The 16,146-nt window shown below is 42.7% G+C and overlaps 1 protein-coding gene across 1 annotated transcript; it reads right to left on the bottom strand.

Moving 5' to 3' along the window:
* Positions 1-3,036: 3,036 nt before the first annotated feature.
* Positions 3,037-12,451, bottom strand: nfil3-5 (nuclear factor, interleukin 3 regulated, member 5). The gene is made up of 2 exons (XM_031754137.2): positions 11,930-12,451; positions 3,037-7,003 (listed from the first exon to the last, which is right to left on the bottom strand). The coding sequence occupies exon 2, from the start codon at positions 6,443-6,445 to the stop codon at positions 4,604-4,606; it is 1,842 nt and encodes a 613-aa protein (XP_031609997.1). The 5' UTR covers positions 6,446-7,003; positions 11,930-12,451; the 3' UTR covers positions 3,037-4,603.
* Between the last annotated feature and the right edge of the window lie 3,695 nt (positions 12,452-16,146).

The raw sequence follows: 16,146 nt of genomic DNA, 5'->3' as shown, positions 1-16,146 counted from the left end.
ATTTTTCTGTTTTTTAATTTGACATGCTCAAATCTTTTTTATAGGCATTAGAACATTCAAACTTTTGCTATTCAAAGTTTATGAGGACTTGAAGGTAGGTACATTTGTCTTCACTGCAACGCAGCAGCAAGCTTCTTTCCTCCTCTTGGCTTGTGAATTTCAGCTCTTTAAGAAGATTTTTCTGATTCTGATTGTATTGGATAGCAGCTTGGCATCATTTAAAAATGTGCGCATTCTCTTTATGTGGAAAAGGGATTCAAATCCACACATACCAACAGGGAAGCTGAAATACACACACTTGAGCTTCATCTTCCTTACCCGATCGCTGCCTCTCCCTGCGCTGCTGACCTACATACTGCAGCATCCGAGTTACATAACCAGCCGGGGCTGTTGATCACTGCAGGCAGAGCAGGGCCAACACCCCCTTGCTCACTCTCTTTCATAAACACGCACATATACCTCTCACTACAACTTTTAACTTCTTTCATATTTTATTTTAGCAAAGTTGTTGTCGTGGGTCATGTAGCCACTGCTGCTGTGCACACATGGGGGGCAGGTAGGTGAGTCTGTGGAGTTTGTGTCAGGTAAAAATAAACTAGAATTTGAAATGAGGTCAACTCACATCAGAGCTGAGTATCTAGCTCATGAGTCACTATCAGATGTTCTGACTCGGTGGGAATGTTGCAGTGACATTTATCAAGGTGGATATTTACAAATTCCTGCAGGAGATTGAATCTCGCAGACAAAAATATCCACCTGCTCAAACTATAGTTATGTAATGAAGTAAAATATATATGCATCAATTACTTTAAAGAACGAATTAACTGTAATATAATAAATCTCTCAGAGCTTTCCAGTGTGTGTGCATTTTATACATGTATATCTATAAATGTCAGCTGGATGCAAACACAAACTTGACTCCAGTGTGTAACTGTGCATTTCTGCGTTTGTGTACTTGTGTGCTACTGACCTGCTGCCTCAGGCAGCAGCAAGAGTGCTTTTTCTGAGTAGTTTGCTCAAGTCTATGCTGTAGAGGAATGTGATGTAACTCTATTCTATTCCTTCCCCCTTTCTCTTTGTCTCCCTCCACTCTGAATAACCCCACTCTTTCCCTCTCTCCCTCTCTCTCACTCCTCACCCTCTTCTCTTCATCCTCTTCTATCCCTCCTCGCTGACCTACTTTTACTCTCCTGGCTTGTTTTCACAAGCCTCTGCACAATACAAAGCAGCTTTTACAGCTCAAAGATGTGCTGGGGGAAAAAAAGGAGGGGATAAGAGAAAAAGAGCAAGCGATATTGATGACAGGGATGAGGGAGGAGAGGAAGGAAATTGGGGGTGGCTGGAGCGCGAACTACAAGACACTGCGGTTTTCTCGGGAATGTCACCTTGTTAGAGTCGGTTGGTGGTTGGTTTGGATAGCTGAAGTAAAAACAAATCAGAGTGTCAAATTGCTGAAAACAGCAGGTCACTCTGTGGTCAGCTGCTTACATCCTTCTTCCATTTTTGTGAAACTCACATGCAAGCATTATGTGCTGTGGATGCAGCGAATCTGCGTCATAAAATTGCACAATGTGAACCACTTAGAGGCTGAAAACATGTTCATGAGATATTTGCTGGGGTTCCTCCCATCTTTGTTGACCTTTTCAGACCAGAGTTGCTCTCTCTTGAGATTCTCTAGCAACTTGGGTGTTCCCTTCACATTGCAACACCTCTCTATCTGAAAGGTTCTCCTTCTTGTTATGGCTCTTATGTAACCCATGTCAGTGGCATGCACTCAGCATGCCAGCCTGCTGTTCCCATTAGCTTGTGTTTCATTAGCGGCAGGATGGCTCAGAGATGTCACCATTTAGTCTGATGCAGTTTTCTCCCAAGAGACTTGTGTAACTTGTTTTGGCTTGTTGCACATTAAAACACTTTTTTTCTCCCTTTATTTCTGCAACTAAAACAAGAATTGGTTCATTACATTGAGCAATTCTGGACAACACCAGAAACAGAATTTATCACAACCTCAACTTTGAGGTTTCATACTGCACAGCTTAATGTGCAGTATGAAAATTAATTTCAGCTGAGTATCTGTAAGAAGTGTTAGTCTGACTTTTAAGTGAGGCAAGGCTGTACTGGTGACACATACTTGCTAACCATTTCCTATTTACATATACAATAGCTGCATCATTAATTTTGACTTGTGTTCTTTGCAATATTACCTGCGACTCTCTCTTTTTAGGATTGTTTTTGTGGTAAATTTATGGCACAAGAGCTGCTAAATGCTCCATAGTGCTCAAAAGCTACTTGCAAGTTTCGTCTGTGCTTTCCTGTGGCACACAGTGTAAAAACAGCAACCTCCATGTAAATGGGACCAATAAATGGGCAAAAACCTCAACAATCTGGTCCCTAAAACTAAAACCACTGAGCTAAAAAGCTTAAAATGAACTGAGGTTGCAGAATATAAAATATTTGTAGGTGTAGCTTCACTAAATCACTTCAAGACTATTGCCTAGTTTTGGTTAAATGCTACCTGCTATTAGTTGTTGCATACAAACTGTAATTGCACTGACACTGTATTCCTTGTCAGCTTTATTTCCTAGCTGGTCTTTAAATGAAATTAATTAAAGCAATAGGTCTGATTTTATATTGTTATATTTGATCTGCTGAATAAAATACTCTCTGGGAGCAGGCGTGACTTTGAAAGGTGACATTTTTGGTTTCCATCGCAGTCATGTTTAGTGTGTACCTGTCAGTATAAATATATCACATGAATATTCAGACAGAGATCTGGGTTAGCCAACAGATGCCCCGCTGTACTGATGTGCCACAGTCAGTAAATGTTTGCCAGTCGACAGTATGAAGTGATGACGTGTTGAAGCAGTTCCGCTTTTCTTTTTCTTTTTGGCTTTGTCGGCTCACAGCGAGCTGTGCTGGCAGACTGGGAAGTGACCATCTGAGTGCTGTGAATCAGCTAGTTGGATTTCTGGTTGTCTGGATAATTTCCTGTCAAATTTCATAAGAACTCCCCAAAAAATCCAAAAGAGACGTGTATAAATTCAACAACATTTTATTTTTTTTCCCCCATTTTGAATCTTTCACAATCGAAAATGAGTGTTTTTTTCTAACCATTTGCATATCCACGTGAAGTATAGCATTACATAATCACTTCTGGCCAAGCTTTATTCAATTTTTTTTTCTCTTCTGAAAAAGCTTTTCAGCAAAGGTTTTACAATAACACAGAGTACAAACGGTAACTGGGGCAAAGGGTAGCATGAATAAATACACAGCACAACCAGAAAGAGTTTAGAGCAAAAATGACACAAGTGAATGACAGAAAAATACACATAACAGCGAAAAGAATAACCGAATACAACAGAAAATAATATTAATAAAACAATAATAAAATAATGACAGCAGTATACAAGAGATAGACAACTTTACATTTATACATAGTGGCCAGAGGCAGGCACCAGGAAGTGAAACAGTTAAACTTGTACATACTTTATGATCTACTGCAGCTACAGTTGCTAAAACTCAGTGCGGAGGTGAGCGGGATCGTTAAGACGCTGCCAACGTGGGGACAAGGAACAACACAATAAAGAGGCACCTTATGAAGAGAGAGAGCAGCTTTGCTGGTTGTGACTGGAGAGCCATTTCATTTACTGGACAGACGATTTTTGTCTTGAAATGAAGACGTATTGATTTCTGTTGGATGGCCGGCAAACAAGGCTCACCTTGTGCTTGCCAACAGGAAAGTGTGTCTGCATAGCCTGGACTGATATGCGAGTAACTGGCCTTCGCTTGTTTTGACAACTTTGAGCGTCAAAGAGGTCAGATCGTCTAAATAAGGACCCCGATCTGAACTCAAACTTTTAAAAAAGAAGGGTACCTCACTTATTTGAATTTTTTTTTACAAGTTGTGGCTCATACTTTTAGTAAAAGAGAAACTTTGAGGCGTTTTTTAAACAAAGGACTGTACAAGGTGTCTCGAAACAACAAACAAGCTGATCGCTTTAAAGTCTACGACTTCCACATCCCAATGCTTTAATTTTTATTGTTTTTGCCACAGTTTTCTTCTTAAAATATATATTCCATATATGCAAATTTATATGTCACAGTAATATACAATCTAAGTGCTTCAATAGTGAAGAGGACTTGTGTGCAGATGGTTCAGAGAATGGAGAGGAAGAAGAGGGACGAGAGGGAGGAAGAATGTAACTCTTTGCCAAAAGGGGAGATGTTAAAGGAAGGATGTGTGTCTTTGGTTAAAGGAATGTTCCCATAATGCCACAATAAACACTGGCCAGCCACTAAGGCAGTTTACAATAATGAATAATTGAATAATGTTTGAATTTTCCACAAGGGAAATATCCCAAACTCCAGCTCTGAAGAGTTTCATTCTGTCACATCCCTCGTTAATCTACCTGGAGGGATAAGCGGGAGGTAGGAGAGAGTACAGGAAGGGGTACAGGTGACACAGTGAAACTTGATGGTGAAATCACATCCTAACTACATCTCACACTGATCACTGGCTTCTTTTATACCTCGCAAGGTGCCAATGTGAGTCACAGTTCTTTTTTGTCTGTCCACCGCAGACGACAGCTGCTCCTATTTGTCCTTAATCTCGCCTCTTATTGCGCCCACCCCTCCCACCGCTGGATCCCTTTTTACCTCCCTCCTTTTTAAACTCTGGCCTCTCATTCACCTGACACTTGACTTCTTCCGCATACTCGGGCTCATTCTCAGCATCCTTGCTCTCCCCGTTGGCGTTGCCACTGTGAGGGTTGCTGGACAGAGCTAGGTAAGGATGCTGAGGCAAAGTGGGAGAAGGGGACATCGAGGTGCTGACCAGTCCCTCCACCTGCGCTCCGGATGCCCCATTGGACAGAGCTCTGTACTTGAGGCGGAGCTTGTGGGGAAGGGCGGTGGCTTTGACCTCGGCTTGGCACTCACCGTGCAAACCACCAGTTCCCTCAATCTTCTGGTGGTAGCTGCTGATATCTGAGGAGGATGAGGAGGGGGATTCATCATCTGTGGAGCCCTCCTTATCAGAGCTACGAGGGTCTCCATCACTTGAACAAGTGTCTTTAGCAGAGGAGTTCTCCTGATAGAAACCATCAGCTTGGGGACCTCCCTCATAGGTGAGCACCGGGGGCTCTTCATCCAGTGTGTTGAGGTAGCCATTGTGCTGTATGAAGGAGGACCTCCCCTCCTCGTTGTTGTGGATCAGATCAGGGGCGAAGGGGTTCTGGTGGTTTTCAGTGTGCTGAAGACTGTGGTTGTCGTGCTGCTGCTGATTATACCTTTGCTGCAGTTCCTCTGCTGACTCAGAGTGACCGTTGGTGTATTCATACTGTGGAGAGTCCAAGGTCTTTGTTCTCTCCAGCTTCTCAGCAACCTCTGTGATGGTCACTGAGCAGTCGGAGAACTTGGAAGTCAGTGTGTCCTGACAATGTTGAGTAGCTCTGCTCTGCTGGGACTGCTGCTCCTCCGACCTCTGGCTCTCCATGGGATAACAGCCACTGCTGGAACGATACAAAATGACGCTCCTTTGAGCTGAGGTGGCCTGAGGAGCAGGGTTGGAGATCTCCATGTGGCACTGCTGCTGTTGCTGTTGATGATGCTGCTGCTGGAAGTCCATGACATTTTCAGCTAATGGGGGGCTTTGCTGGTGAGGAGAAACCAGAGCACTGTGGCTGCCGTGGTAAGCCCCATTCTGCATTCCATTGGGGATCCCATTAGGGATCCCACTGGGAATCATGTTGTTTTCCAGACCAGCCATCTCCATGCTTGTGGGCTCCTTCTTTATGTTGTAGCCCATGGGTTCAGGGCTGGAAGAGCTGTCAGACATGTCAGACACGGAGCCACGGGGGGAATATTTGGGGAGCGTGGAGTGGCGCTCGCCGAGACTCGACTGTTCAGCTTCTGATGAGTCTGAATTCAGCATCACCTGGGACGCGCTGGAGTAGCCGCTGCTTGAGAGGTAGGCGTTACCATTCGGGGTGCCGTTGGCGCTGCTCCCATTGCCGCCACTGTTTCCATCAGCGGCGCTGTTGGAGATTTGCTGACTTTTCTCCATGTAGGAGGCTGTGCTGATGAGGCCAAAGCGCAACTTGAGCTGAAGGAGCTCTGTCTTGAGACGAACGTTCTCCTCATTCAGTGCCATCACCCGGTTTTCCAACACCATGTCATTGAGACGACGCTTTTCTCTTGAGCGCTTGGCTGCTTCGTTGTTCTTTCTCCGTTTTTCCCAATAGGAAGCATCTTTCTTCTCATCAGAAATGAACTCTCTCTTGCGACGGGAGGTCACGGTAGGCTTGCTACCTTTAGCCTGGCGGCTAATCCGTACCGCTCCTTCAGAAGTAGGGGATGGGAGGCTCCCATTGTAAGGGGAAAAACTGTCGCCATCTTCGGCATTGTTATTGCTGGTGGATGGGAGGTGTATACTGAGACTTTCCATTTTTTCTTCCCCGCAGGGTGCTAGAGTATCACTCTAGCAAAGGGCAAAGGGGGGTAGGGAAAAATGTAAAACTATATGAGCCTTCTGCTTTGTTGCTAAAACGTCTGACCTATGTCGCAGGTTCAGCAAAAACTTCTGGATGAGGTATTTGTGCTCCTCGAAACGATAGCCTCATTGATTTCTGTTACTTAAATTATAATATCGAAATGTTCAAGTGTCCAAATTAGCCAGGAAGATTAAAAAGAGGTGGAACTCCACGAAAACCTCAGACATTGAAGTAGTGTTCTGAGCAAGGAATCTAAAACAAGAAACTGTATTTTGTGCAAACGGTTTTCCAGTTGTCTCGGCAAGTAGTTCAAAGTAGTCTCTGGAGGTTTGTTTGGGGTGACTTTGAGTTTATCAGTGTCTTCCTCGATCTTCAGCAGAGCTGTAATCTCTGTCAGGCAGCTGACCTGCTTCTTTCAGTGTCTTACATGGGATGTAGGTCAGTCTGTCTACTTTTGGGTTCCTTAAGGATCCAGCTTCAACGCCGCCGTTAGTCGACCACTAAATGGGTTACTGAAACAGTGACAGAGGAAGGGAGGGGAACAGAAGCAGAGAGGGAGTTAGATTAGCTGTAAAATCACTCCACTTCATTGTGACATGTATTTACATCTAAGTCAGTTCAGGTTATATTTATTAACTGTAGTACAAAGCTTTACTCTGGGTCCTTTCAGGCTAAGGGTTGAGATCAATACACTGTCTATTCAGTTCAATTCAGCCAGCACAGAAAAAACTATGACATAACCCCCGAGGGTTTAGACAGTGTTTTTCTTTCTTGTCTGTGTTTGACTGACTTCAGACAGAAAATGAAGCTGGATGCAGAGTCTGGGTAGCTGCATACACACACACACACACACACACACACACACACACACACACACACACACACACACACACACACACACACACACACACACACACACACACACACACACACACACACACTCAGGGCTGAGTCTGGGAATAAACATGTGTATGTGCTCCTGCTGCAGAGCTCTTGTGTAAGACGGAGCTCCGTCACATAACTAGAGCTGAGGCAGGCTGACCTGCTGCCAGCTCTGCAGAGACTGACAGATAAAGAGCTAGAGGAGGAAGGATACAAATGTGATCTGCACGCTGATTCTGCTTTACTGTAGTTGTAAAATGACAACACAAACTGTGCATTTATAGTTTCTACTTATAGATTTCATTTTCTAAAATATGGGGAAGAGGGCAAAAAGGGGTTTGTCTTTTGCCACAGCTTCTCTGGTAGTTCATCTCGCTGACTGAATTTACTCAACACCACAAGCCGCTGAACTTCCTTGTGCGGTGTCAACATCTTATCAACAGGAAGCCTTGCCCACCCGACCTGTCTTGCAAAGTTAAAAACAATGGCAAACGCAGCGCAGGCGGATGTTGACAGTAGTGGTGTGTTATGTAATAACTAGATCTGCCCTTATTTTTCTTTGCCTCACTCACTCCATTGGATTACACAGATGATATGCATTAATTAAGAACACATCATTACACAGGGCCCTGAAGTCCTTTACAAACATAAAAACATCCTTTTTACGACACACACGCACACACACTGAGCAAATGCAATAATCTAGGTCACTCTGCCTGTGGGCAACAATGGCTCTGGTGTCGCTTTTCATTTGCAATAACGGAATTAAACAGCGCACAAACATGACCTTCTTCTATCATTAGGAACACAGGAATCCCCGCTGAATATTCTCTGCTGCTTTTTCACTCGATGAATGCAATTCTACTGATTATGTTTTTATTATGTAGATTTACAGATTTATTATCGCAGCCCGTCCTATTTGAGTCCTACTGTTAGTAAAAATAAGACGTTGCAAAGAATTTAAAAACCAAAACAGAAAGCAGATCCGGTTTTGCTTCGATATTTGCCTTGTGTTCTTTCAGTGCAGTGAAGCCTTAAATGAGACAAAAGCCAAACGAAACAGACTGTTCCTGTTATGTAAACGATGGACCGAAGTCAACGAGAGGAGAACAAGAGCTCTCACGAACAAGACAAGTTCATATCTACCTCTGCTATTGTGTTTTTTTGTTTTCCTATAACAAACCACTCATTTTGTACCGACAAGACAGTGGTGCATAACTATCTAATCTAGTGATCTCTTCTCCCGACCGGTGACTGCATTTCTTCTTCTTCACTGTGAGTCAGTCACCCTGTTACATAATCTCGCTTTAAAAAAAAAAAACCACAGTGTGACCTTGGAACAGCTTGAAAGCTGCCCTGAATAGCTAACCATTTATTTAATCATGTGTTATGTTGTAACTCAGGGGCAAGGTCTATTGTAGATATGCTGCAGGCTGTTCTTATAATTGAGTTGGCTTTCCCCCCCCCCCCCCAACTCTGTCTTGTTGGCTTCTTCTTCTTCTCAAAAAACTTATGTAAAGCCCCACTGGACCATAAGCGCTTTGAATACAAATGGCAACAGATGTGGAAACACGTAGGATGACCCCTCCCCACCCACCCCTTTCCAATCCTGAATAATTTTTGTAAAGACATGGAGGAAGAGTGTGTGTGTCTGTGAGGTGGTGGTGGGAGGGGGGTGCGAGACAAAGGAGGGTGGGAAGGAAGCTCACATACGTCTATGCTGTCCCAGTGACCTAGAAACGACGCTAAGCGGTAAACACTCCTCCTGTCTTTGACGGTGCGCCATAAAATAGGTCAGTGGGACTGCAACGAAGGGAGGGCAGGAGAGGGAAAGAGAGTATTAGAGTGCACTCTAAAAATAGAGCAACAGAAAGGTGAGGGAGAGAGACGCAGAAGCAGAGAGATTTTTTCTTTGGGGGGGGGGGCATGAGAGGAATTTTACAGAATCTGCAGCGGGAGCAATAAAAGAGACCCACTTGAATACGTCATGTGCCTAAAAATCATATTACGAAAGCCTCGGTGATTTTCACGCAACATTAATTCCTGTCCGCTCCAGAAACGTTGCAACACCTTTTGCTGCACATAACAATAAGAATCGGCAGCAGATGAAAATTGATAGTGAGCGATACAGCATTGACGTCAGAGCACACACCCATCTCTGCAGCCAAATTCACATATAACAGGTTCTCTCTTAGGACTGCAAGGGGAGGGGCCGCTGTTGTTGCTCGTAGTGTACGTGCTCTGAATTTCTCTTGCTACAGAGAAAAGCTTGTGTAATACATGCATAATACACAGAAGCAGGAGCTACAGGTTAAAGTCTCTGAATGTCCTCCAATCTCCCTTACCCGAGACTAATGCTAGAAAATAAAGGGATACTCAGCATGGTATAATCTAATTGGCTTTTTCTGCAGAAGCTAATTTCCCATTAAGAAGAATTATTCACCCCAGCTACTGTACGGATTGTTTCTGTGTTTTTCACTGAGACACAACTTTGAAGTAGTTCCCAGACACTTGCCGCTCCGGGAGGAATGCTTCACCTCTGACCCCCTCTGAGGCAAGCGTGAGTAAAACACATGCCGTCCTCTTCCTCTCCCCCATCTTTTAAATGATCCAACACCACACACGTGGAGGGGCCCCAGCTAGGAACCATTTTGCCCTGCGGCTTTGTGTTAAACAAAACTAAGAGACGGGAATCCAGACATTCCAGGTCAGCTACGGGGACATATACGACTACGTGCCATTTAGAAAGTACCCAAAGTAACATGTGACTAAATGACACTTTCAACTGTGGGCTAAAGACAACAAATTATTCTCGATTCAGTTATCTGTGAAAATTCTTTATTAATATGCATTTTAATAGCCTTTCAAGAGCCTTTTTTCTTTTTAGTCAAATATGATTTGCATTAAAGTATGTGTCAAAAGTTTTTGTTACTTACATTCACCAGATAAGTGCAGATTTGCAAAGTAAAAAAATAAAAGTTGCCAAAACCATGGAAAAGCTGAACTTAGTTAAGTCTTCTGCCATCTGTGTTTCCTGTATTCCTCAGAGCAACAGACAGAGCAGCCAAAGTAGTCCACCGCTTGCCCTGTTAAACCTCACGTCTCCTCACCCAGATACAAGTCTGACCTATATTCAGAGAGCTGGTCAGGACAGAGCAGTGGCTCTGAAACCAGACCAGCTGGCAGTAGGTGGACTAACCAAAACTGTGCCTGCTTTTGCCAGACAGGGGTTTCCACACATTGCATCACATCCTGAATGCTCACTTGTTATTCTAACTTTACAAACGGTCTCCCTAAGCCCTCACTGGAATCTTGTTTGAGACACAAAAATAAAAGAAAACAGTGTTATATCTGGTTCAGCCTTCTGCTTTTTCTGCTCCGTGCTTCCTTTGTGGTGGAGAAAAAAAAGACTAAGCAAGTTAAAAATAGCTCGCAGACACTGAGTAGCTGGGTTACATCACTGATAGCAGCTTTTCTGGCTAAATGCCTTTTTTAGATGCAAGAATTTTGTTGTTAATGTAGATATAAATGACAGGGAAAAAGTGCAGGGTGGGAACGAGAATCAATTACAAAGCGTCTCTGTCCCAGGAGGGAGCTGCTATTTATTGCTTTTCCCTGCTGTGTGCTGGTTATGTCATAGCCTCCAACTCCCTCAAAGCAAAGCTCTGTGCTTTACTTAACACACCTTATGAGTAAAAAAGAATCACCCAGTGGCCCACTTTGAATAGAAATCAGACATTTCCCCCCTTTGCATGTGAGCATTTATTTAATAAATCCCCAAACCCCAACCAAGTAATCTTTCTCAGAGAAAAAGCCCTAACATATGTTTACACACACCCTATCTGCAAATCTTTTGTCCAACACTCGTTTAAAAAATATGTTTTTTTTCTTTTATCATTTATTCTGACATGAGATTTCCACAGATATCTGCGATAGACCTTCAAATTAATTCATAACCTAAATACAGCCATGCGTTAATCCCAGCCTTTGCCTTTGCATTAGCTGGGCTGCCAATATCTGGGTAACTGAACTGATCCAATGACCTACATAAAAACATCATGCCAATACGCCACGTGCAGGAGCTAATACGGTGTATTGACCACACAGCGCAGTCCGAGCCGAGCAGCAGCAGTCCCCTGCTCCCTGGAAAACACCACCATGAGAGGAAATTACATCGCCTTGACATTGACCTCATAGTGTGCGGCGATACGGCCAACCACGTTTTTACCAAGCGGACTCGGTGTTTCGTAAAAGCATCAAAGAATCAAAAAGGGCAACAAAACGCCAACTAAAGTATCGCACTTGCCCGGCGAGCTGCGTGTTTTACGTGACACAAAAAGAGCCGCATACGGCTGAAAGTCACGGAGGGACGCGGGATCTGCCGGCGCAGCCGAGAGTCGCCATGTGAACAATAACCGGCCATGAGCATCACGTCCTCGCCTCAAAACACACTCACACACACCCAGAGACGTATCTACCCGCACAGAATGATAAAAAACATGCAAATAAGCAGGTAGAAACAGCACACGGCAGCCAACCGCTCAGTTATAACCTACCTTTCCACGCAGGAGAGGGAGGAAAACATTCAGGCTTCCCCGACACAAAAGCTGTCTCGCTCCCGTTTCCTCCTTCCCGTGTCCCTTTAGAAGAAACCTCCCGACAGAGGAAAAAAAAAAACTTTCTTCTCCTTTTCCTGTCGCTGCTCGGGTCAGCTGTCGTTGAGTCAGTGGGTCGGCTGGATGTCCTTTCTGTCTTTTGGCTCGGACTGCCCGTGTGTTGTGCGCTGCAGGACACTTTGCTCCAGTTTCTCCGGTTCCCTTTCCAGAAATATGTGTTAGTAGGTCAGCAGTTGCATAACAGCTCTTAGGCTGCCTAGTCACGTTTCTGTCCCCTGTCTCTCCGCGCGAGACTCTCTCTCTCACCCCCCCTCTCTGTGTGTGTTATTAGCCCCTCTCTTTTTGTTCTCCTGCCCGCCCCTTAATCTCCGGGTTCATCCTTACTCCACGTTGTAATGTCATCTCATTTACAGGATTGGTTAATTTTCTAACGAGGCCACGAATGCCTTTAAACAGACGCCATGGCCCAACAACAGCACGACCTGTTAATCATCAAAAACACCCGTATAAATAAACGAATGACACCAAGGAAACGAAAGAAGAGGGAGGAAAACACACTCATTGTTAACTGAAAACGATGAAGCGTGTTACACATACTGGGCTTCAGATTTAGAAACAAAAGTTTCATGAAAATCATAATAATGACTGATGTTTGTTTACCACCTACAGCATTTTTTCATACTGAATAAATACATAGTAACTACTAAGTAGTTAATAAAGCAGCAACGATAGAATTAATTCTCTGTCTGTCTGTTGTTGCCTTTTCTTGGACCCACTTTGGAAACCTTCATAATCTAAATGACTTTTTATGTCTGTTGTTGTTGAAACTGCACAAAAAGTACATTTGTGTGATCTGCTGCCAATTGAAGTCCCAATGATCCATATAAAGAAGGTCCATAAGCCATATATTGCACAACAGAGGAACTCTCTGTATTATTTATTTGTTTATTATTATTAATTTGATCCAAAACAATTTCTGCCAAAATAGGAGCACATTGGGTGCTTTAGTAACTAGGTATGTTCACTTAAAGAAGCAAAAAGCAGTTTTCAGGTGTTTTTCTTGTGATACAAGATGTCATTTTAGGGCTAACCTGGACTTCATTGTATGCCAAAGGAAATGCTATACACTAGTTTTTTTCTTGGTGTTTTTTCAATTATTTACAGATGAAGACTTTATGGATTTTGTCACTGATTGCCTGCAAATTTGGGAGTTTGAACTCAGTTCCAACAAGTTGTACTATTACTGTTACTACAATGCACTATTATATTTAGCTATGTTCTAACATTTTTTGTGGCGTAAGAAATATGAGTGAAAGTAACAGCTTTACTATATTCTTTTTTATTTATCTTTTTCTGTCTTTCTGTTTTATTCATCTTTCTTTATCTGTCTTCCTATATTTTTATACATTTTCTAATTTAATTTTAATTTTACTGAGTGACTGTGTTTTCTTTTTCACTGAGAGAACTGCACCTCTACAATGATAAATAGGACTCTGATTCTTATTCTAATTCCTTCTGTCCTTCCGTCCTTCCTTCCTTCCTTCCTTCCTTCCTTCCTTCCTTCCTTCCTTCCTTCCTTCCTTCCTTCCTTCCTTCCTTCCTTCTCTTTGGAACCACAGGCCAGTGAGTTTAAATCCAGGCCTGTAATTATTTACCTCTTCTACCTGCACGTTCTCCCTATAATTTATACCCACATAAATGCATGTTCCGTTTTTAAGCATATATGCAACAGATTTTTGCATAAAGGCTATTAATATAAAAATTCAATGCTTGGATAACTGCTACAATACCACGGTGAATGAGTCTGTGTGTATGTGTTAGATCTTAGGGGCCATTTGTATCTGCAAAGGCATGTTGGGGAATGCACGGAGAGGCAGTTTGTTAACCCTAATCTTAACCCTTCTATCGAACCAGCTGTCATACTGTTTTACACATTAAAGTATCAGTTTTATTGTGTTGAAAGCTGTGGCAATTTTTGAATTACTCTTATTTTAAAGGGACCATTCAACCCCCTGCAGCACTGTTATTCATGTTGCTTTTTCATTGATGTAAGGATTTTTATGAATACAATATAACTGGATGGCTTATGCTGCACAAATAGACATGACAAACATGAAAATGGAAAATTTGGAAAAATTTAACATCAGTTTGTCCTGAAAAGACACGAGTTTAATGTAGAATCTGTTTTGTTTCTAACTGCAAACACTGACTTTAGCATTAATTTCTGTTTCTTCTGGATGTAGTAGTAATTGATTTTTACTATTCTTTATTTTTTTTAAAGCTTTACATAAACTCTATATTCATTAAGCTTTTCATTACATTATATTTGATCATTGCACTAAGATTTTTTGAATAATTTCTGTTATTGCAAAACCCTAAAGTGAAATAATCTCACTTTAAATAATTTAATTTAAAACTCATGGCAGTAAGGCAGAATTTAATTCTCACAGACTAAAAATGATCATAAATTTCTTTTGTCTGCATTTTTATTTCTCTATACAAGAAGTGGAATCTGCATAGAAGCTTTTTCTATTATCCCACAAAGCCTGTTGTTCTCATCCTCACCATATTTCATCTACCGTTACGTCAGCCCTGCTTTGTATCAGACACACATCCCCTTCCAAGCCACTTTCACACTCGTGTCCCTTCCCCCTGCTTTATCTGAATCCACACATGCACACCAGTTACACACACACACACACACACACACACCACCACCACCACCACCACCACCACCACCACCATTACCATGCAGGGGAAACAGCGGCCTTGAACTTGTCTGGCTCCTCCTCCTCCCACCACCAGTCCTCATTTAGAACCACCAACCCCCAACACACTCCTCCATTTCTCTAGCTGCCTCTGCATGCAGGCATTCCCCTGGCAACTGTGGTGTGGTGGTGTCTGCCTAGCAACCCTTCTACTCCATCTTATATGGCTTATGGTATGGGTGGGGTGGTGGTGGTGGTGGGGTGGGGTGGGGGGGTAGCAGTCTAATCACAGACAAAAGATCTCATGAGTATGTTGTGGTTTTGTTGGAGAGAAAGCGAGAGAAGCGGGACCTAAAGGATGGGTCTCTGTAGCTGCACAGGTCTGCAGAGAGATAACCTCATATTTCAGCTTTAAGCCACAGTTTTTGAGGTCAATATGACTATTATTAGTACTGTTACTGTTTGTTTTTTACTAAATCACCACAGCTTTTTTTTTATCGTACCATTTATTGCTGGTCTATTGTTGTCTTAATTATGATCTCTTTAAATTCCTATTTTTTATATTGATTTAACTCTTGAATCCAATTTACAATTTTTGTTTTTTGGTTGGTTTTTTGGACTTTCTAATTATTACAAGTCGTATGCCACACCTCCCTTCCCTCACCTTAATAATAATAATGTATTTACTCATGTCTGTTTGCTAAATGGTTTTGTGACTGTAAACTCCATTATAGCTCATGCTTTGTGCAGCTCATTGTGCTTCCACCTGAAATGAAATGTGCTATTAAAAAATGAGCGAGCAAAATTGTCTTGCTTGCTCAGTTTGCTTTCATTTTGTTTTCTTGCCTCACACTCGGACTGTGCTTTGTGGGGTGAAAGAAGCCAATAAATAATGCTTTGCAAATCTTGTTGTTGCGCGTGTGCAGCATGTGTTACTGTAGTAAGCACAAAGGAGTAACACATGCTGTGAATGAATGGAATGACTGAATGAAAGTCATACAGCATGCTGCTAAAGACACTTGGCGCCACCTGGTGCTGGTAAAAAACATAAACTAAAAGTGAAAATGGATTTTTCCAAGAATACAGAATTATGCCATTCAGTCATCTTCTGAGACAAAATGTAATCATTCATTTTATCTACAACTGCTTTCTGGCTCTGTGCTGTTCTCAGAGTGTGTTTCACCACTACATTTCATACGTCTGCGAGCTCATTTCTATTGTTTTCTGGTGTTACTAATGTATTCTGAACCTATATCCTTCACTTCCATGTGGGTCGTTCAGTCTCCACCGCAGCTGCTTCAAGGCTAAAAATAGCTTTTCTGCTGCTGACGTGATAGATGACTCATGCAGTGTCACACTGCTCTCCCTGCATTCACCCCTTTCTCCCCAGCACTGTCCCACACTCCACTGTCCCATTTATTATATCAGTATCCTTAGCTCAGTGCAAAT

This window comes from Oreochromis aureus, linkage group 6 (assembly GCF_013358895.1).
Source record: "Oreochromis aureus strain Israel breed Guangdong linkage group 6, ZZ_aureus, whole genome shotgun sequence".
NCBI classification, from domain to species: Eukaryota; Metazoa; Chordata; class Actinopteri; order Cichliformes; family Cichlidae; genus Oreochromis; species Oreochromis aureus.
The sequence above is the reverse complement of the archived record's forward strand: the minus strand, read 5'-3'. Positions and strand labels throughout refer to the sequence as shown.